Below are 22738 nucleotides of genomic sequence, written 5' to 3'. Positions count from 1 at the left end.
GTTCTCACGCTCAACTAACATTCAAATAATTTGATGATCTGTGAGTTACTGACATTAAAGCATAATATACTATAATGCTTACTCTGACATTGTTTAGAAGAAGTACATGCAGTCTCCTGTACTTCAATGAATTTTTATTCCTGTTTGGTTAGTAATAAGGTAACAATAACTTTGATGTCTTATTTCCAAACTCTTGTATTTTGCATTAAAATAAGATTATTGATTTAAATTAGCCCATTTGAATTTGAGATATTCCTCACTTGTCAGACTAAACATTTTCATCCTGCTTCTGGAGGAAATACAGGGAGAAGTTAGTTATTTACCGGATTCCCCAATTTCTGTTTTGGATAGGTATTGGTGGATTTATGGTACGACAAAGAAGTCGAACTGGGCAAGGAAAAACCAAAAGATCTGTGATCAGAAAGGATTCCTCAGGCTCCATTTCCGAGCAATTACCCAGCAGAGATGATGGTATGGTCCTGATTTTGATTGATTTTACTGTCTTGTCTTGACATTCTCATTGAACCCAACTATTGGAAATAATGCTATGGTTACCACCTTATCACTGCTTCTTAGTGATCTGTAAAGTGCCTGTGAAGTTCATATCTGCAGTATGCTGCTGAGTCACTTAAGTCGTGTCCGACTCTGTGCAACCCTGTGGACTTTAGCCCACCAGGCTCCTCTGTCCATGGGATTCTCCAGGCAAGAATACTGGAGTGGGTTGCCATTTCCTCCTCCAGGGTATGATAAGATTATTTAAGCCCAGTAGATTATGTTGCTTTGAGAGTTTTAGCAAGTGTTATTGTTGTATTTTTTCCCTCTGTTAAATATAAGCAGTTTAGGGACTTGATCACATAGATGCATTTGGTACTTTCTGGTCATCTGACAACAGGCCATTCTTTGCCTGCCTTAGGTACTTGGCATAAAATCAGAAACTTTGTAGACCAATGTATTTGAAAGTGACAGGGTACCCCAATAATTTATAACAAAATTGTATGTATGCTGTTTTAGAAATGTATCTTCCAGTTCATATTCTGTCATCTTTTCTTAGAGTTTCAAAGAAAGCTAAGTCATTGCTAAAGCCATAGCTTAAGAATTGGTTCTAATGAAGACTTTGTGATCCATATGGTCTTGATCTGTACGTTTTCTGTATTTTTAATATTGTATATAGAATGTAAAGAAAAATATGTCTTTATTATGTTTTTTGAATAAAGTTTTTCCATTATATTGTGGTAGGCTTTTGGCCTGTGAATTAATTTTTTTAAATTGCTGTACATTTTTAAAAGGAAACACTGTGATGGTTTTAAAGGAGTTTCTGATATTATTTACTGTGACTGTAATAAGCCCCCATTAAGACTTGTGATGCATTCAGTGAAACTGTTTTTTGTATTTTCCATGTTTGTCTCTATTGTCTTCTAAATTATTTTAGTTTCGTCATTTAGTTTAGTGTTTTTCTTTATTTGTCATCCATTGAGTTTTTAATTGTGCATATTTTCCTTTTCTTAACTACTTAGATAGTTTAACACTGTAGTTTCTTCTTACAACTTATTCTTCAGTTGCAGTTGATCTAGAGTAAAATATTTTAAAACCTCTGCACACCAGATTCTACACTGTGTATCTCCTGTGCCCTGTTGCCTACTGCCTCATTTGATGGTATTTATTGTGTGAGATATACATACATATATATTAAACAACAAAAGAGATTTTTTTAGCTGTGAGCTCATATTCGTAGAGCATTCTATGAAGTTTTTGAGAACTGAATTAAAGGTTGGTTCCTTCAGAAAACATATCCTTTTGTTGCTGCCAGGAACATGAGGTACTACCACCCCAGGACTCCTTTAAGTTAAGTATTTGGCTTAAAGGTTTGTGGTCCACCTGTGATTGTAAGTCCAGGTTCCTTACACATGAGGGCTGCATCGGGTTCATGAACTCTCAGGGAAGGTGTTCATTTGTTTGCCTTTCTCTGCAGCCCATACTGTTGAGTGACGGCTCCTTGCTGTGGGGTGGGGTGGGGTGAGTGAGGAGAGGAGAACTGGGGGCGGGAGGGTGAGTTCTGTGTTCACCCCGCCCTGGGCGCGGAGCTCTGGGCCTCCTCTGTGGCAGGCACCCCTGGGTGATGTCGGCCGGGAGAGGCTGCAGGCTTTGTTTCACACTCCCCATTCCTCATAGTGCTCTGAGAACTGCAGTTCGAGGTCACTAGGTTTTAGCAGCATTTCAGAGAGCTTTATTTTGTGGTTCCTGTTTGACTTTAATTTTTGGTCTTAGAGAATGGTCAGATTACTGGTAAGTTAAACAAACATGTTTAAATCGTGTTTATCCACTGTATTTAGTACTTTTTCTTCGACCTGTGTAGTCTGGCAGCATCAGTGCCCACAGTGGTTTTCGGAGTCGCGAGTGTGTCTGTTGCTTAAAGCATCTGAGAGCATTGCTTGATCCCTCGCTTACCTGCTTGAAGCAGTGTTCTCGTTTATTAGCCCAACATTACAGATTTTTGCATTTCTTTTATTTTAAACTTGAGCATTCATAACGTTTTTATGAGCAGATTCATAGATAGTCATACGTTACCACAATATGGATGTACTACAGCCACCTACTTTGCAATAAATCCCCAAACCTGGAATTGCTGGATTGAGGGATACACATTTTTTGAAAGACTTTTGCTGGATAGTTCCAATATACTCTGCCTAAAGGTTGGCTAAATTCCTTTTAGTTGTTTGTGAGTAGCCATTTCTCTATACTCATTAGCATTGAGTATCTTTTTTTTTAACCTTTCACAAGATGTCAGCATTTACATAAAAACAAATTTCTGCTTTGTAAGAAAATACTCATTAAGACACAGTAGGAAGCATGCTGGTACTAACTAGATGTGAAATTAATGTTTATGATACTTAATATTAACTTACTTTGAGATCTTTTTGTGAAAAATTTTATTTGTCAAGTCATTATGTATATGTTAAATTTAGACAGCTATGTGTCAGTTATAGCTCAATAAAACTGAAAGAATAAAGACAAAACTTGTCTGTGTGTATGTTGGTAAGTTAGCTATCATTTAATATTAGTTACTTTGGTGGGTTTATCTGAAAATTTTAAATACCACATATTTATAAGTGTGATTGTTGTTTCAGGCTGGAGTGAGCAGTTACCAGATACCTTAGTTGATGAATCTATTTCTGTTAATGAAAACACTGAAAAAATAAAGAAGAGATACCGAAAAAGGAAAAATAAGCTGGAAGAAATTTTCCCTGCCTATTTACAAGTAATATTTTGCTTTATGTTTATGTATTTGTTAATGAAAGAAATGTCAAGTGATGTCTTGAATTTTGAAAAATAGTTTTCTTGTTTTTGTCATCCTAAATGCTATTTTTACCTTCTAGGGGCCCTTAAAAATTTCATTTATCCTTTTTTGTGCTTCGATACTTTTCAAAGAGTTCTTTTTTAATCCCGGTTTTTCACTTCTAAATTTCAGAAGACATACAAGAACTCTTTGGCTGGGAAAGGCTCCTTCTTGCAAGCCAGGCACAGCTTTGTGCTCTGCAGAGCCATGTCTGGTGGACTCCCTTTGCCAGTACTGGTTATAGTAATTGTGTTCACTGAATGAAGATGGTTTTTTAGCAGCCAGAATTACAGCTTTAATAACACTTACGACTTTTAGGGGCTTTCCAGGTGGTAATAGTGGTAAAGAACCCACTTAACAGTGCAGGACACATAAGAAAGTTGGGTTTCATCCCTGGGTTGGGAAGATCCCCTGGAGGAGGGCATGGCAACCCACTTCAGTATTCTTGCCTGGAGAATCCCATGGACAGAGGAGCCTGGTGGGCTACAGTCCATGGGGTCACAGAGAGTCAGACATGACTGCAGCGACTTAGCATGCCTGCACCCATTCATTCTAGAAGTGTGAAAACTGATCATTCCATACTTTCACAAAAGAGCCTTTAAAAATAGTGAATTGGATTTCCTGATTACTGCTATAGTTGTAATCTTAATCTAGATGATTTCTTTTGGTGAACAGGTGTAATTCCCCTAGTGTTCATCAGTAATTTACAACTCTTTAATATGAAGGAAACTTGTACTGTTTCTTGGACATCTTGTGATAGCAACTGTAATTTTTTTTTCCACTGCTTTTTGGAGTAGAGTTGGAAATAGAGTGACTAGTGATGAAAATCCATGAGGAATTCATAAACAGTTTTTTTCTGGTTTTTCTTTATTAATCACAGCAGTGTCAAGGTATAAATAATTGTGTAATCTACCCAGTAGAAACAGTTTTGTGGTCTGTTAATACCAGATGGTTGATAAATACCACTAAATTCATCATGAGCCATACAAAGAAATGATTTTTGCTAATGGCATTCTCAGATCTCTCAGTTTTATGCTGAAGGCATTGAGTAGATAACCTATAAAGTTCCACGATGCTTTCTACTGTTTAACGTTTTCCTTAATGATAAGAGCATTGCTGGTGTAAGAAGCCAGTCCTCTCCTGCCCAGTGGTCTATCTTTGTGGGTTTTCAGGCTTCGATCATGAAATAACTTGTTCATTTCAAAGAAGTAAAAATTTCAAATCAAATCTTCATCTCCTCCACCAGACTTCACAGACCATCCTCCCCTGTCCCTTTTCAAAAGTTAACTGTGTGGTGTTTTTCCTTTGAGAACTTTTAAAATAATATATTTTTGCACAATCTTAATAGTCTTGGTTTGTACTTTATGTTTTGCTGGACACATCATTCAGATTGCTTTCTTTTAATACTGTACTGTATTTTAGAGCTTTATTTTTGACAGCATAGTCCTACATCCTTTTTAAAAATTTATGTATTTTGCAGTATGGATGTGTATCATTTATTTAGTCATATGCTTTCTGACAGACATTGAGGCTGTTTTCATTTGGGGATATAACTAAAAAATGATGCCGTGAACCTCTTTTGTTTATGTGTCTTTGGCAAGAGTATATTAAATGTGGGTAGTTACTGCAAAATTTCGCTCCCCTTTCCAGAGAGAGCACATTATAGGAAATAGAATTTTGGAATAGAAGTAGGTGAAGGGGGTCCCCAGTGCTTCCTGTTGTTCTCCTTATTGATGCTGGTGGAGTTGGGGAGAGATCCTGGAGTTGCAAGGAGGCCAGGCTTGAAACAGTGGTCTCTACAATAAAGTATATTGAAATGGAGAGAAGTCAGCATGAGTAACTGAATAAAACGCCAAGGCTTTTAATGGTGGTAGATTTTGTACACATGGTTTGTTTAAAATGACTGTGAAAACCCTCTTTCAGATTTATAGTGTGTGAAGTCTTTAATGTGGTCATATGCATCAGCAGGAGATTGGTAAATCTATCTGTGAATTATACAGATATTAAAGTTGTAGATCAAACCCTTGAGCTAGCCTCAAAGATCATCTATAAATGTTAGTAATATTCATGAAGTTTTAGTTTTTCTTATAATATGAATTAAGGTGCCATAGTATTGTAAGTTTGTCCATTTTTAAATTTCACTGTAGTCTAATCTGGGATTACCAAATTATTATACTGCAGTTGCTAGAAACATTTGACAGAATTGAGTAGTTTTATTTGGCTAATTTTACTTGATTCTAGTTAAACACAAAAAAACCTCACTTTTAAAATAAGGGGGATTTACATAAAATAATTGACAGGATATCTCTATTGTTTACATATTTCTTTATTCAATTTCTTATATTGTTAAATACTAAGGTTTTCTATTATTTCTGCCTTCTTATCAAAGTGACAATTACCTGTATTCTCATTTTAGAATTTTATAACTGAGTCGTTTTCCACGTGTGCTTATCTTTGTCTAGGAAGCTTTCTTTGGAAAAGATCTTCTAGATACAACAAGACAAAACAAACTAAGTTTGGATAATCTATCAGAAGACACAACCCAGCTTTCTTATAAAACAAACACCACTTTCTTGGATCCTTCCTTAGACCCACTACTCAGTTCATCCTCAACGCCAGCAAAACCTGGAGCTCACGGTATGCAGGGTAAATGACAAGATTCTTTTTATCGCATTACATTCATCTCCCTTGCAGTCAGACCTTTGAAATGCTTATGAAACAGACCTTTATTGAAATACAACTTGCATTCGGTAAATGCAGCTGTGTTTTAAGTGGGCCAGGTCTGTATGATTTAGCAAGTAAATTCATCTTTGTTACTACCATGAAATCTACTCTCGCAAGTTGTAAAGGACAATGCTTGGTTTATAGTTGACTGAGGGATACTATGGGAGTATAATGAGGCCATGATTGGTGAGTTAAAATAATCGTCAACTTAAGATGTTTTTCAAAATTATATAGCCCCAAGAAATTCCAAAGAAGAAAAAAAGAATACTGTAGTTGGAAGCCATCTGACCCATTGTGTTAATATAACGTGGAATATATTGCCTTGAGAGAAGTAAATGGCAACCCACTCCAGTGTTTTTGCCTGGAGAATCGCAGGGACAGAGGAGTCTGCTGGGCTGCCGTCTGTGGGGTCGCACAGAGTTGGGCACGACTGAAGCAACTTAGCAGCAGCAGCATATTGCCTTAGGTCAGTTACTTACTGCTGACAGTTTAGGCCATCAACGTTTGTTGATGGAGGAAGGTCATCTGGAGCATTGCGGGATATTCAGCAGCATCTCTAGCCTCACGATGTTGTGATAATAAAAAATGTCTCCGGATATTGCCAGATGTCCCCTGCAAACCTGTTCTCTATTGAGACTCTAGACACAGGGGATATGGGGACTTCTCAGAATCAGAGAAAGATACTAGAACTTAATGTGTATAATAACATCAGCAAGGCTGTCTAGAGTTTAGCCAGCTTGGTATCAAAAAGTTTTTCTTCCACTTCGGTATTTTTGTTTTACTTTCAATTGTGCAGTCCATGGGGTCGCAAAGAGCCAGACACGATTTAGCAATTAAACAACAACAAATTTAATATTCTTCTGACAGGCTTGCTTTTTGTCGTTGAATTGCATTTATCACTCATTTAATTTTATAAACTCAATTTTGAAAATAATCTTAAAGCAGCATCCACTGAAAGATGACTTTTGATAAGGTTGAGTTGCATTTTAATTAACTTGGCATTATCCTGGATTGAAATACAGGCTATTATTATTTTTTTAACTTCTTGAAATAATTAGAAACGATCTTGCCCGCTGTTATTCGAAAGCACACATTCAGCATGAGACTAAAGGCCATACTCTTTGTTTAATGTTAAGAGATCATTTTACTTTTACTTCAGTTCTGTTGTTTTGAGTGTTTTCCTGCTCTCATCCATGTCAGTATGTTGTTAAAATAATGTATAGTGAAAGACTTACATGTGTTTCAAAGGATGTCTATTTGAAGGATGCCTTGTAAAAATCTTGCCTAGCCATTTAAAGGCTTTTGTAGAAGTAAATTGCCCTTGAATTTTTATAAGAAAGAGAACTGGGTTTGGGAAGGAGATACTGTGACAGGAGAGACATTGATATATACCTTTTTTCATTCCTGTTTCCTTTATTTGAAATAATTTTCCCTAAAAAATTGGTGAAGAGAGAATGGTTTAGTGATAAAGCCAAAATATAGAGGACTGGAATAACACACATGTCAACACCTGGTTGAATGTCATGTTCTGTACAGTTGAACCACTCTTTTGCCTTTATGATGGAAAATTGAAAAATAATAGCTTCCTTTTTTAAAAAAAGTTATTCAATGTATTCCATTATGCCAGTTTTAATAATTTGTTAGTAAGATATAAAATGTCATCAGGTAGAGGAGAACTTTTTAAAACACGGTCTTTTAAAAAACACTGGTTGTTATTTGTTTAATAGAATTCCATTGGTTTAAGTGTCTGTATTTATTTGTGTTTTGCTTATGCTTTGTGACTTGTGGGATTTTAGTTCCCTGACTAGGGATTGAACCCACGCCCCCTGCAGTGGAAGTGTGGACTGCGAGGGAAAACCCTCCACTGATTTAAAATAAAATAAACGTTACCCTGAAACAGTTACCCCCAATTTTTTGTTTTTTCTTTCAAGGATACTGTTGTCTAGAGAATATATTATTGGAATAATTTTATTTCTTAAAAACTTTACAAATATTTAGGCATACAAAATTTACTTTGGATTTCAATTTGAAAAATTGTATTTTTATGTATGTGTGAATTCTGTCTGATATGTTTAATGGGACAAGACTATGTATGTTTTATAGAAATACTTGGTCTAGAGTCTCGAGTATTTTATATCATCGTCTCTTTTTTTTCCTAAAGTAAAAACAGTCAAAAACAGATTCAGAAATTCTGGTATTCCTTAAGTGACTAATAAAACCATTAAGGTAGCCTTAAACATTCTCCTGTTTGATTAGGCCAGAAGCCCTTGTCGCTGTCCCTGGCTGGCTCTTACTGTCTCACGCTCCGCATCTCACACACCCACAAGTTTGTCTCTGCCTTCAGATGCCATCCCACACCAGCGGCTGCCTACCTCAGCCTCCGTCCGCTGTGTGCAGGCGGGCACCGCCTCTTTCCGGGACCACGGCCGCTCCTGCTCCCCGATCCAGCTCCAGTCTCCCAACACTTGCCTCACACTCCTCCACCCTGGTCCATTCTGCACCTGGCAGCCAGTGTGTTCCCTTTAAGACATCAGTCTCACCTTCTTCCAGCAACCTTCCAGCAGTCTCCCGTTTACAGGCGCCCCTGGAACAACAGGGGTTTGAACTGCACGGGTCCACTTAGATGCGGGATTGTTTCTCACACGTACAGCAGGCCGGGGATTTCAGGTTGGCTGAATCTGCGGCTGTGGAAATGAGGCTAGAGAGGGCTGCGTGTAGGTCAGATTCGGGTTTTTGAGTGCGTGGAGCTTTGGCGGCCTCCACCACGTTGTTCTTAATCCTTTTCCCCCTCATTGTTTAGTTTTATAGCACTTACACTGGTGTCACTTTACTCTCCAGCTCCCTCTGAAAGAGGACGCTCTGGAGCATCTGCACTGCGTGTTAGTCCCTTCTCTATTCCAGTGGCTGGACCAGTGCCTGTTAGCGTCCTCCACAGACATAATTCTGTGGGTGCTCAGATACCTTCTTGAGTGAAGGAGTGAATTAACGGGGTTAAGAGGAAAGCTGGAAGTAGGCACTTTACTCGATGGTGTTTGCTTTATGCTTTACAAGGAACTTTAAAACAGTAGGTTTGTCTTTAATATTTTTCTTCTACTGTGTTTTCTAGATGTCATTTTTAGAGGTGCCTTTTTGTAAATGTTTTTTTTTGTTTTCTTTTTTGCTTTGTTATAGCATCCTATTTCACTTTTATTGCCTATGGGTTTTTATTTTGAGATTTATTTCATTGTTAATATACAGTAGTCACAAAAACAAAAGTCTTAATTTTTAATGTTTTGTTATTCAAATGTTGGAGTGCCTTTTCTATGAAAATTTCCTTACTTTAGAAATAATAATCTTTTTATGATTCTAGCACTTACCTCAGTATCTGCTATATTCTCAATATTTGGTAAATGGTTGAATGAATGAGTTTTAGAATTTAATGTCTGGGAAAACGTTGACACTTTGAAAATATACTTACTGTACTTAGGTCCCGCTGACGACCCCTTAGCTGACATTTCCGAAGTCTTAAACACAGACGAGGACATTCTCGGAATAATTTCAGATGACCTTGCAAAATCAGTTGATCATTCAGGTACATTCGCCCAGTGTCTGTTTTATGATGTGAGTGAGAGGTGTGTGTGTGTGTGTGTGTGTGTGTGTGTGTGTGTGAGAAACAGGTGTAGTCACTGAAATGGAAAAGGTTTTTTTCTTTCTTTGGCATCGTCAAACTCATCTTTTTATTTGGTCTGCCCTGACTGTCCTGCTTCAAGAGGGGAAATAGCACGTTAGTAATTTCCGTTGTCTTTTTCATTGCATCAGAGCTAAGCCTTCTTGCCTTAGAGTCCTGTGTACCTCGTTTCTTCTTTCGTTTGAGCCGTCCCGCACTCCCGCTCCTGTGGTAACCATCCGTTTTATTTGGTTTGGGTCTTGTAGGTCTTGGTTTATGCACTTTCCAGGTTGAGAGCTCACCTTGTGCATTTGGTAAGAAACAGCAGTGGATGATGGCTGACTAGAAGTAGTTTTGTTTTGTTTGTTAGTAGTGATTCAGCAGAGACGACCTGTAGGTGCATGTGTACTTGTTAGGGTGCTCCTTTGTCACTAATCCAGCTTTGTCTTCTCTGTGTGTGCAGCTAAAGCATGGCGCACCTGTACTGTGCTTTGAGGGACTTTCTCTGTAGTGTTCTTCCTTTCTTTTTTCTTTTTTAATGAATGGTTTTATTCTTGTTAGAAAGTCATCTGTGCTATTGCCCAAACATTATATTAATAGTTCCTAGTATAAGCTCAAATAAGAGAAGATGAATTTTCACTTGTTGATAGTAGTAATATTGAGGAAGTGTGATAAAATATACAATAAACCACTTTTAAATGTTACTCTTGCTTAGAAACCAATTTATGTAAGATACAGCATGTTATGAACATAATCTGTATCTTGTTTTTGACTACAGAATATTTCAGAAATAACTCTTTAGTTGGAACTGTTCACCAGAGGATGACTTTTACTAAGCATTAAGAGTTTTTGAGCTTTCCATTAGTTAGTGTGAAACTTGATTGTTTTACAGCCTGCATGTGATAGTTGATACAATTGCGTTGGAAACCACAATTTTCTAAGTTTGAGTTAAAAGTATATTGAACATTATATATTGATTCTTCTTAGAGACCCCTAACTTAATAATATGGTGCTTTTTTGCATGTGGAAATTAGCAATTTAGAACTAGAAGTGTTCTTTTGTTTCTGAGGAAATGTATTTCCCTTAATTAAGCCGTAACTTTTTAAGCGGAACCTATGTTTACAAATATATTGTGCCTAATTTTTACTGATTGACTCCCTGGACTGGTTTAAGAATTTAGATTGATTCAGAATTACAGGCTTTGCGTTGCTCTGTTTTCGTCCTCTTGTTGTGTGTTAATGCGGGTAAGTAGTGTAGCGCGTTCTGTGAGCTCAGAATCCACTTTCTAATGTACACACCTCGCTCCTCTAGCTGGGATGGACGTTGGTCTGGGTGCTGATGACCCTTCATCTCTGCCTCCGCCAAGTGTGGGTCAGAGTTCACGGCCTCTGAGTGAAGAGCAGCTGGATGGCATCCTCAGCCCTGAACTTGACAAGATGGTCACAGACGGTAAAGCATTTGCCCTCCATCTGGGCTTTCTAAAGACATGCAGAAATGTAATAGGATCTTCAAAGATGTCTGCATGCCAGTTAACTTCTATTCTGATGGTTCTGTGACAAATACTGTATTGCATCTGGATATCGACATGGTAGTTGTTAATGTTTCCATCTCTTTATTTTATCCTAGGAGCAATTCTCAGCAAGTTGTATAAGATTCCAGGTATTTGTGTTCTGATTCTTTTGTTGATGGCAACAGCATGCCCTGTGCCCTGGCTCTCATGGTCTCTTAACCGTGCTGTCATTGTCGTGTCTCTAGAGCTCGGGGGCAAGGACGTGGAAGACTTGTTTACCGCGGTGCTCAGTCCCGCCGCCGTGCCGCCGCCGCCCGTGCCGCCGCCGCCTGCACCCCAGCTGCTGCCCATGCACGGCCAGGGTACGTCGCCTCTTGACAAGTGTCGTAAGTACGGCCCTGCCGCGTGTGCCCCTGCGCCTTGCGTCGGCCCCCGCGTGCCCCTCAGCCACCATGCACGCAGACTTGACAAGCGAGGGTCCTCTTTTGCAGCGATGGGGTGGGACCAGCCTCTGAATTCCTCTCACACCCCCGCCTCCCTGCCGTTCCCTGGAGCGCAGCGGCTCTTTCTGTGGTCAGGATCCTTTTGCCCCTTCACTGGCAGTGCCCCTGTTAACAGCGCCCGCCTCCTTCCGTGCCCCCACTCCTGGTCCCGCGTCACCTTCCCTCAGGCGTTCCCGCAGAGATGTTCCGAGAACTGCTCAGCCCTCCCTGGCTGCCTTGGACTCACCCGTCTGAGTCTCAGCCACTCCCTCTGTGGTCAGCACGTCTCCATGCCCACACTCCCCCTGGGCTTTCCACTCATAGGGTGCGGTGCAGATATAAACGCCCGTTGGGGGCATCATGGGTTTCCCTGTCGATGATGAGCTCCTTAAAGGCTAGAATCACAGCTGCCTTCGCTGTGTACCTGCCACAGAACATGGCCTCAGTAAACTCTTGCAGAGTAAATCGGTGCCCTTTCTACCACTGTCGACTGAAATTTCTGTTTCTCTGGAAATTTGCCTGTTTTGTTTAACACACTTTCTTCTACCTATTTGTAACTAGTTGCAGAACAAATTTCAGGCTTTCCTTTCTCGCTGTGTCTGAAGAGCTGAAATCTGATAGGCTAGGATCAAACTTTTGTGGGCATAGGTGAGGAGATGCTGCTTCAGGCTGTATTCTCGATAATCTGAGTACTGGGTCCTCTCTCTGTATCCTGTTGTCCCTGCTTCGTGATTCTATACTGAACTGAATGATTTATCATGATGCTTTTATAAGCTCATACACATTATTTGTGTAAGTGCTGAAAAGTGTGTTACCTTGGTCACTAATTTTGTGTACACATGAACATTCTGTAATCACATAATTGAAATGTTTTAGATTATACTAGTTTAGCCGCTAAGCGTCAATTTGCCATGATGTTTTCTAGACCAAACGTGATTTACATTTGGATCAAACAGATTCGTAAGCGCTTCTGGACATAATTGTTCCCATACACTTTCTTAATGATTAAGAACTCTTCCGTGTTTCTCTTCACAGCATAAAAAACTAAAAGCAGCTGTCTCCAAGTTTTCTGAAACTAGAAGTGTTTAAAAAATCAAATCAGTTAAAGATGTATTCCTTTATAAAAAGGTTTTATGATCATCGTTTAAATCATTTCAGTGTGCAGTCTCATGTTTAATAAGATACCGAGGATTAGTGAGGTTGCTGTTTACTTGGAGGGGAGGTGGATTTTGGCTAGGTGCTTACGTGTTAACTCAGAGACGACGAAGGCTGACTACCCACCAGAATTCATCGTTGTAGCAGTGTAGACTTTCAGGTAGACAGCTAGTTTCTATTACTGTTGATGTGGTTCCGTCGCTCACTTGTGTCTCTGCAACCCCATGGACTGCAGCATGCCAGACTTCCTTGTCCTTCACTATCTCCTGGAGTTTGCTCAAACTCATGTCCATTATAGTGAGCATAATTCAAGCAGAGCTGTAAGAGTCTCTGAGATTTCAGCATTTGTGTTTGAAAGAATAATAACTTAAGGATAAAATATGGTCAGATCACGTGCAGGGAGACATGTGCCTATTTAGGAATGGCAGCTCTGCTACTTCCCAGAGCAAAGGAGGAGAGGTAAAATGGACATTGCTTGCTGCTTCTGCTGCTAAGTCACTTCAGTCGTGTCCGACTCTGTGTGACCCCATAGACGGAAGCCCACCAGGCTCCCCCGTCCCTAGGATTCTCCAGGCAAGAACACTGGAGTGGGTTGCCATTTCCTTCTCCAATGTGTGAAAGTGAAGTCGCTCAGTCGTGTCCGACCCTTAGCGACCCCACGGACTGCAGCCCACCAGGCTCCTCCATCCACGGGATTTTCTAGGCAATACTACTGGAGTGGCTTGCCATTGCCTTCTCCGACATTGCTTAAGGAGGCCAAATTAGAAAGTGCAACATTGGGGCTGGATACTGTCTGGACAGCTGGGCACTGGCAGTTGGCCTTTTTTCCTCCAGCCTTTGGAGACCTCACACCAGTGAAATGATCTGATGAGTCACGTGTTTTGGCGAAGTAGCTCTGGTGTTAATATTGGAAATGGATTTGGGATGGGAAGAGTTGTATATTAATGAGTTTATTTCAGTTGGGACTGAATGAAAAATTGGGTTCCATGTGAATATATCTGCAGTAGTAACTGAAAGGAGGAAATGGATTTGATAGACAGCACTGTTAGCATAAGTAGGATTGTGCTACCAATTGGGTGTATGATGCAGGAGAAAGGAAGGACACGGAACTGGACTGTGTATATGTCAGGCTGGCCTAGAGGATAGTCAGTCATGCTGTCAACCTGAAACATGGAACCCAGGAGAGAGGTGGGGGTGTAATGAACTTAGTTTTAGGCCGTTTTTACTCTGTTAGAAATGAGCATATACATTGTTCTGACTTGCAGGCATTTGTGGTTGTTCAGAGCTGTAGATTGTCTGAGTAGTGATCCGAAGGGTAAGCTTTCTTTAGAGAATGTACTTCAGTAGCATGTAGAATCTTGAACTCTTTTCAATTAAATGTAATAAAGTATATGCTTAACAGCTGGTTTGTATTGGTATACAGCTGCATGCGCCTTTTCTTTCGCTCTTTTAGGGGTTGGGTGAAAGTGAAAAGCAGGGGTGGAGACACTGGGAGAGAGGTATAGGGTCTTGGCGGTGGCGATTGTTAAACAGTTCATAAGGCCAAGCAGAGGAAGAGACGTTGTGTTGTTCCGTTGGATAAGACAAGGCTGTTGTGGTCCTTAGTGAAGCAGTCTGGTAGGAGCGGAGAGGAGGGCAGCGCGTGATGTGCTGACAGTTACACGGAAGGTCGGAAAGCGGAGAAGGGGAATTTCAGGAAGACTGAGGCAGAGTAACTTGAAATCACTTTAAGTGGAGGTTACATGAAGTAACTTTTCAATCAATTCTTACCCGCATTTTGAAACAGATACTAGTATGACCAGGTGTGGTAAACTTGAAAGGTGCAGGGTAGCAGGTGGAGACCACCTCCTAATTAAAGTCACAATAAAGGGAAAATGCTTTGCATTTATTTATGCGTACAGCAGCAACAGGCTGTTTAATTTCTCTGGTCTTTCTCTTTTTTTTTTGCATAAATGGAGCTACACATAGTAACCCATTCCGTGGAGTTGGTGTGAGGCCCGGCGAGTTAACTAATGCATGTAAAGCCTTTAGTACAGGGCCAGGCTAATAGGTACCAGCTGCTGCTGTTACGTAAGCTTCCAGGACGACTGTGTTGCGGGCACAGTCATCAGAGCTGGTCGAGTGCCACGGGACTGCTCACGTTCTCAGGGCCAGGAAGGGAGCTCTGGTTTAGCCTAGTTACATGAAACACACTTGATATTTTTCAGTGAAATACATAGCTTAGTGGAACCTGCTTTTCTCTTAAGATGAAAATAGAGGTAGCATTCTACTTGGAATGAATGCAGAAATCTTGCTCCTTGGAGTGAATTTAGGTGTTCTCACATACTTGGCTGTTGTGGAGTCCTGAACTGGTGGGCCCGGCCCTGCCGTTCCTGCAGGAGGAGCCCTAACCTGATGTCGGGTGTTTCCAGGACCAGTGCGCTTGAGACAGAGCCTGGAGATCAGTGGGCATTCAGCCCTGGCGTCCTCAGACAGGAACTTGAGAGTTGTAATGGAGGGTCTGGTTTAGCTGCCCAGACATTCTGTTGTGCAGAGTGTGTTGTGGACAAGGCACTTCTGGTTATTCTTCTTTTTAATCATTTGGCAAATGATCAGGTTAGGAGTGCTCTGTCACTGTGCAGGGGTGCCAAGTAGTAGCTAACCTCATGACTGATTTTTATTTGAATAACTAACTGGTGATACAGATGTGGATCTCCAGTGTTGTTGTGAGTGTGACAATTATCAGTAGAGGCCATGTGTTCATTACTTGAAAGTGTGTCTCTGAGTTGGAGGGATTTTTCTCCCCCTCTTCCAGTCTCGTTGAGAGATAACTGACATCTAGCTGTCTATAGATTTGAGTATACAGCATAACAGTTGACCTTTCGTCATAAAATGATTACCACTGTAAGTTTATGGAAGGAATTTTTGAAGATACACCCAAGAAAGGTGTTTTTTGTGTGTGCCTTTTTTTTGGGCGGGAGGGTGCTGGAAAATTGCTTGGCTGAGGACAGTTGACTTACTACCAAATAGTTTAGTAAAACAGACGATCATAATAAGGGTTGGAGTTCTGTGTTTGTGGAAGAGTTTGGGGAAACATAAGATGGTCTTCTTATGGTTTGCCTAATGTCTCTGAGGAAAGAAGATGTGAAGGTGATGGAATGCGAGTTAAAATGGACTTGGTGCCTGAAACTCCAAGTAGTGAAAATTAGGTTAAAAACAGATTATATATTTTTAACAGTAATCGTCTAATTTATAATGGTAGGTGAAATATTGCTTGTTCCCAAGTAGAGATAAAGTGCCAATTTAAGAATAATAGGTGGGGTTTATATTCGTATATGGAGTACCTGTTCATAAATTTTGAGTGAAGAAGAGGATTTGATAAAACTTAGCTATCATTTCTTGAGATTGATGTTTTCTTAGAGCTCGTATGTGCTGCATACTTCATAGTAGGCCCTGTGCTGGAAACCGCACATACGGTGTGCCCGTTCCATATCTGACGGAATACCCTCACTGTATAGAAATAGTGATTGCTTCTGCTTCTCACAAGTAGCAGAATGAAGATTCAAGCCCAGGGCATCAGACTCCAAAACACATGCTATTCCCATCATACCATGATGGAGTAAACGGAATTATAGAGAAATATTTCAGAATTTTATAGCCAAAAGTCACTCTTTAAGCAATATTTTACAGTATAATACTGGGGGGGAATTCTACTTTTGAGTGGTTTTACAGACTTTTATTTAGAAATATTTCTGTTGCTTTTAAATTAATTTTGAATAATAGGCATACCAAATCACCGCTTTCTCTTTGAAGATGTCTTTTCACGGATGCCACTCGTGAACGGGCTCATCGGACCCAGTCCTCACCTCCCGCACAATTCTTTACCTCCCGGAAGTGCACTGGGAACTTTCTCTGCCATAGCGCAATCCCCCTATGCTGATGCCAGGTATTTACAAGCCTTGACTTTATATGGAAACATGAATCATTTCTGTTAGATAGGTGTCAGTGTTAAAATCATGGTGATCTTTGCTAAAACCCATCATACGTTGTAGCTGTGGGTTTAATGAAAGTGTACTTGACCATAGTACTTAGAAAGCTGTTCTGTGTTTATGAAGTAAAGTTGTTTATCATTTGGCAGGGATAAAAATCCCGCATTCAATCCAATGGCCGGTGATCCTGCCAACTCATGGGCGTCGTCAGCTCCCCCTGTGGAGGGAGAGAATGACACGATGTCTAATGCCCAGAGGAGCACTCTCAAGTGGGAGAAGGAGGAGGCTCTGGGCGAAATGGCAACAGTAGCTCCAGTTCTCTACACCAATGTCAATTTCCCCAACCTGAAGGAAGAGTTCCCGGGTAAGTCGTGGGCGCGGCGCCGCTCTCTGTTGGACTGGCTTTCCCACACGTGTGCTGGCAGGCTGTTGGGCTTTTGCTCCCCTGCACTGGAGGGCCTGGCAGCATCATCATTTCTTAGCCAGCGCGACTCTGCACAACGTGGAGATTGCCTCGATGCCTAAACACATCTTGCATTTTCTTCGTCCTCAGCCCCGTACCCATTTGCATATTTCCTCAGAGTTAATTTCACTTAATGAAATGATTGTAGCTCTTAGCAGTCTTATTAAATACGTGGAAGTCGGTATTTTGTTACAGGCATAGTTCTTAAAAAAAAAAAATTCCTAGAATAGAAACGTATTATCTCATCAGAAGTATTAAGTTAAGCTAAATTAGACCCAGTTCTGAGTATTATTTACATGGAAACTAACTCATTATTTCCCCTTCTCCCCAACTGTCCAACCTGTTTGAAAAAAGCAGATGGTGCAGTGTTACCATTTTTTGAACATTCTTATTAACTGGAGGATGAAACATTTAGATTAACGAAATGTCACTGACAGAATATTTGTAAGCAAATGCTGATTTATTATCTTGAGTTAATGTTGCAAGACAAACCAGGATTTGAAAAGGATGTTTAAGCTCTGTCTTAAAATAGTTTCCCAGCTGTCAATATAACAGCGCTTTTAAATTCCTAGGAGGGTACCTAGAACCGGATTTTCTTATGGATGATCCCTGTCTTTAGTGTGCTTTTTTGGTTTGGATGCCTTGTAGTACTTTATTTATCATGTATAGAAATAAATGCTACCTTATCTAACAATAGAAATCAGTGGTTTAATGCTGGTAAATCAGTGGTTTAATGTTAAAGCAATGTACACATCCTTCAAGGTTTTTTTTTTAATCACACTTCCTTTTGCTGCTTAGAAGGGTCTGTTAAGTCACTTAAAACGTCAGTGTAAATTGTCCTTAGATTGACGCTGTAGGTTTCTTTTTTAAAAGTAATTTTCTTTAATAGACGTACTGTGCGAGTCCAGAACTCATGAAATATCATGTTATGTCTGTTGCCTCTCGGCTGATTGCCTTTGTCAGTGGCTTTGTTGAAGCTTTCTTTTTCTAAATATGGACAGAACCATTTGTTCATGTGTTGTTGACTGTTGATCTCACCCAGACTTCAGTTTCAGTCCTGTCCTGACACAACTTGAAATCACTGCTTTCTCCTGTCTTTGTGTGAGCAAATAAGCAAATACTGATGATTATTTTTAAAACTGGTTACTTCCTTTTGGTCAACATGATAGACTTGTCTCCTGTATAGATGTTTTCCAAAACTTTTAGCTTTGGTTCCGGTAGCATCTTACATAGTTGACGGAATTTATTATATCTGGCTTAACTTTATCTTGGCTGCTTAGAACTTTGATGTAAAAACTTCAGCTCTGCATGTGAGATTGTTAGTGAGGCAGCAGTGCATTCAGAGCTATGTTTGGCCTATTGTGTGCCAGGAACTCAGTAGTGTACAGAGAACTAAATGTAGGACTATTCACTTAAGAAAATACGGACAAGACAGGTTTAACCGTTAGCAGTTTACCAGCCGTTTTGTTGAGACATGTCGTTACTGTGGCTCTGTAAGTGTACATGCCGTGTGCTTTTATTGCAGACTGGACGACGAGAGTGAAGCAGATTGCCAAGCTGTGGAGAAAAGCGAGCTCCCAGGAGAGAGCACCATATGTGGTATTTACAAGGCTCCTGTGTGTTATGTCCTTACGCACAGTACCCGACCCTTACTCTCATTGTCTTAGTTTAATGAGAAATAGTTTCCATTGCAGAAAAAAACCTATGCTGAATACTTGAGCAACTAATAACCAGCTTTGTTATATAGTGATTTCCTCACTCATGATGTCTTAATATAGAGGGTGACATTTTCACAAGCTGGTGAACAGAACCAGCATGTTGAAGATTGAAGTCACTTATTCTGAGAGCATGGTTAATTCATTTCACTTTTAAATTGTTTTATCTCTTCAAAAAAGTACTAAATTTTGCAACTACATTAATGTGCCTCAGTTATTTCCACAATAAGCCCTTTTTGTATCAAGTTTAGTAGAGAGTCTTTGTGTATCTTAAGAGAGACATATCTGGACACTTTGAAGGAGTTTTTGAAATATGGACTTTGCCAGGAATTAATAGGGTGTTTTTTAAGAGTCACCGTTCAGATGATGAATTATTTTCTCCCAAAGAGCCAAGTTAAGATTGTCAACTGGATCCAAATCTTTGCTTTATTTTTAAAGCATTTTAAATCTACATTATTGTTTTGAAAAATATGCAGCTACTTTCTACTCTGATCTTCAGTATATGTATTGTCAGTGATACTGACTGCTTGGATAAAGCAAAACATTTCTGTTTTGGGGGGATGTGTTGATGATTCTTTGTTTTGTTTTCCCTTGACTGGCAGAGGTAATGGCAGGGTATTTTTAATGTTTCTCAGTGGTGGGTTTTTTTCTTTGTTTATTTTTGAATGTTAAGCTTCAAATTCCTGATTTTAGATTTGGAGAATTGATTTGGTATTCTCCTTTTATGTAAATTGAGAGAGGTATTAATCTTTGCATTTTTGAGGTGTTTGTTACCAGAATTAGGATTGAAAAATGTTAGATTACACCTGGGTTTTCTAACCTTGTTCAAATAGAGAGATGGAAACAAGTCTTCAATGGAAACATGCCTTATAATGTTTGATAGCGTCTGATAGTGTTTGGTAGCGTCTGATCTTTTCATGTAAGAGGCTGTAAGTTCTCAAGGATAATATTTCAACTATTTAACCTGACATTTTCTTGCTTTGGTATGATAAAGTTTGTCATAGTTTTTCTAATTTTAACATATACTGGGAGATAATCTTCTTCTCCTTTTTTCAAAGCAAAAAGCCAGAGATAACAGAGCTGCTTTACGCATTAATAAAGTACAGATGTCAAATGATTCCATGAAAAGGCAGCAACAGCAAGACAGCATCGATCCCAGCTCTCGCATCGATTCGGATCTTTTTAAAGATCCACTAAAGCAAAGGGAATCAGAACATGAACAGGAATGGAAGTTCAGACAGGTGTGTGTCTTTTGGATTTATTTTTAAGAATTGACTTTTTAAGTTGGTTTTTTGGTTTTTGAGAAAAGAGTTATTTTCAGATATAGTTCTTTCTAGAAATAAAAATCTGATTAAAAATAAGTAAAATCCATTTATTTTGACTTTGGGAAGTTATAGTAAATATTATAAATAATATACTTCTGTGGACATTAGGTATGCTCTGGTGAATAACTGGCTCCCCTCTTTAGGAATTTATAATTTAATATGGCAGCAATCTGGAAACTGATGACAGCAGACACATTTTCTGTTGCCCCCACCTCACCCGATGGAGGGGGGGCTATATTCTTCTGTAAACATAGGCTTGTTTTCTTGTTTCAACAGCAAATGCGTCAGAAAAGCAAGCAGCAGGCTAAGATTGAAGCCACACAGAAGCTGGAGCAGGTGAAGAGCGAGCAGCAGCAGCAGCAGCAGCAGCAGCAGCAGTTTGGCTCTCAGCCTGCGATGGGCCAGTCTGGCTCAGACACGCCCAGTAGTGGGATCCAGAGCCCCCTGACCCCGCAGACCAGCAATGGAAGTCTGTCTCCCGCCCAGTCATTCCACAGGGACCTGTTTACAAAGCCACTGCCGAGCACCCCCACTCCCGCCTCCTCAGATGATGTGTTTGTGAAGCCGCAAGCTCCCCCGCCTCCCGCAGCGCCCTCCCGGCTGTCCGCGCAGGAGAGTCTGTCTCAGGCTCCGCCTTCTCAGCCCCCGTCCCCGCAGGTGTTTTCCCCAGGGCCGTCTAACTCCCGACCACCATCTCCAATGGACCCTTATGCAAAAATGGTGGGTACCCCACGGCCGCCTCCCGGGGGCCACGGCTTTCCCAGAAGAAACTCTGCGCTGGCAGAGAGCTGTGGGCCCCTGGCATCGGGCTCTAGACCGCCTCAGATGGGCGAGGCTGCGACCAGCCGGCCGTCGCCGGTCCGAGAGGCGTGCGCCGCCTCCACAGCGGGCAGTGACCCCTACGCAAAGCCTCCAGATACCCCTCGGCCTGTGATGACAGAGCCATTTCCCAAGCCCCTCAGCCTGCCCCGGTCTCCTGCCGTTTCTGAGCAGACCTCACAAGGCCCTCTCGCCCCTGGCACCAGTGACCACTTCCCCAAGCCGTCTCCTCGGGCAGAGGCCTTTCAGAGGCAGCGGACCCCTGACCTGTATGCTCGACCCTTGTTGACGCCTACTTCTCTCGGTGGTGGTCCCGGCCCTTTTAAAGCTCCGGTGCAGCCCCCTCCTCCCTCCCAGGACCCTTACGGGCCAGTGTCCCAAGCACCCAGGCGACTGTCCATCGACCCTTATGAAAGGCCCGCGTTGACACCACGACCTGTGGACAGCTTTTCTCATAACCAGTCCAGTGATCCGTATAGCCAGCCTCCCCTCACCCCACATCCGGCAATGAGTGAATCTTTCTCCCATCCCTCGAGGGCTTTTTCCCAGCCTGGACCCGTAGCAAGGCCAACATCTCAGGACCCGTATTCCCAGCCTCCGGGAACTCCACGACCTGTTGTAGACTCCTATTCCCAGCCCCCAGGAACATCTCGCTCCAACCCAGACCCCTACTCTCAGCCTCCTGGAACCCCCCGGCCCACCACGACGGATTCATACGGTCAGCAGCTGCCGACTCCACGGCCGTCTGCACAGGCAGACTTGTTTGCTGCAGCTGCAGCCAGTCAGAGGCATTCTGACCCGTACACTCATCCTCCTGGAACGCCACGACCTGGAATGTCTGTTCCTTACTCGCAAACACCAGCAGCACCACGGCCAAGGATTTCAGAGGGTTTTCCTAGGTCCTCGACAAGACCGGCCCTCGTGCCAAACCAGGACCCCTTCCTGCAAGCACGCAGTCGGGGCGCGGCCTTGCCTGGCCCTCTGGCAAGGCCTCCTGATGCTTGTTCCCAGACTCCCAGGCCGCCTGCTCCTGGTCTTCCAGATGCTTTCAGCCGTGTTTCCCCATCTGCTCCCCGTGACCCCTACGATCAGCCTCCCATGACTCCAAGACCGCAGCCTGACGCTTTTGGAACAAGTCAGGTTGCCCATGATGTTGCTGATCAGCCACGACCTGGGTCTGAGGGGAGCTTTGGGGCACCTTCCAACGCTCCCATGACTCCGCAAGGCCAGCAGTTCTCCGGCGTCTCCCAGCTTCCCGGACCCATACCCACCTCAGGGGTCGCCGACACGCAGAGTACGGTCAACATGTCCCAGGCTGACACAGAGAAGCTGAGACAGGTAACTGGCTTGAGTCTCCTTAGCTATTGTAAATGTGCTATTTGAGAAAGCTGTTTTATCAAGTAACATATACAGATGGTAAAGCTGATCTTTTCAGCGGAACTTGTCATACTGCAAAGAAGAAAAGTGAAATTGGTAGACTCAACACCAGTGAATTGGACTTACTCTTTTATCTAATTTCAGTCTTCATGAGTTTGTAGGGGAATTCTTAAATATGAAAGCTTCAGTTCTGTGTTGGTTATTTGGCAAGGAAAAGGAC

General features: G+C 41.5%; 1 protein-coding gene across 24 annotated transcripts in view; it reads left to right on the top strand.

Annotated features, from left to right (window-relative positions):
- Positions 1-22738, top strand: part of KMT2C (lysine methyltransferase 2C) — a 263765-nt gene that overhangs the window by 194138 nt on the left and 46889 nt on the right. For 14 of the 24 annotated variants that reach the window (XR_008685321.2, XR_008685323.2, XM_055421605.2 and 11 more), the window contains 13 exons: positions 352-471; positions 3126-3256; positions 5797-5980; positions 9525-9629; positions 9971-10018; positions 11016-11153; positions 11331-11363; positions 11460-11600; positions 16644-16776; positions 16969-17183; positions 18808-18881; positions 20056-20238; positions 20599-22479. Coding sequence is in view for 22 of the 24 variants with exons in the window: in XM_055421605.2 (XP_055277580.2) it covers positions 352-471; positions 3126-3256; positions 5797-5980; positions 9525-9629; positions 9971-10018; positions 11016-11153; positions 11331-11363; positions 11460-11600; positions 16644-16776; positions 16969-17183; positions 18808-18881; positions 20056-20238; positions 20599-22479 (3386 nt within the window). In the remaining 2 variants the exon portion in view is untranslated. The remainder of the gene's footprint in view (positions 1-351; positions 472-3125; positions 3257-5796; positions 5981-9524; positions 9630-9970; positions 10019-11015; positions 11154-11330; positions 11364-11459; positions 11601-16643; positions 16777-16968; positions 17184-18807; positions 18882-20055; positions 20239-20598; positions 22480-22738) is intronic. The other 10 variants (XM_088834773.1, XM_088834774.1, XM_055421598.2 and 7 more) reach the window with 6 other exon arrangements.

The sequence above is a fragment of the Moschus berezovskii genome, chromosome 3, assembly GCF_049115385.1.
Source record: "Moschus berezovskii isolate FMDL1 chromosome 3, NW_MosBer_1.0, whole genome shotgun sequence".
In the NCBI taxonomy this organism is placed as follows: domain Eukaryota; kingdom Metazoa; phylum Chordata; class Mammalia; order Artiodactyla; family Moschidae; genus Moschus; species Moschus berezovskii.
This window is presented reverse-complemented; position numbering and strand designations above follow the sequence as displayed.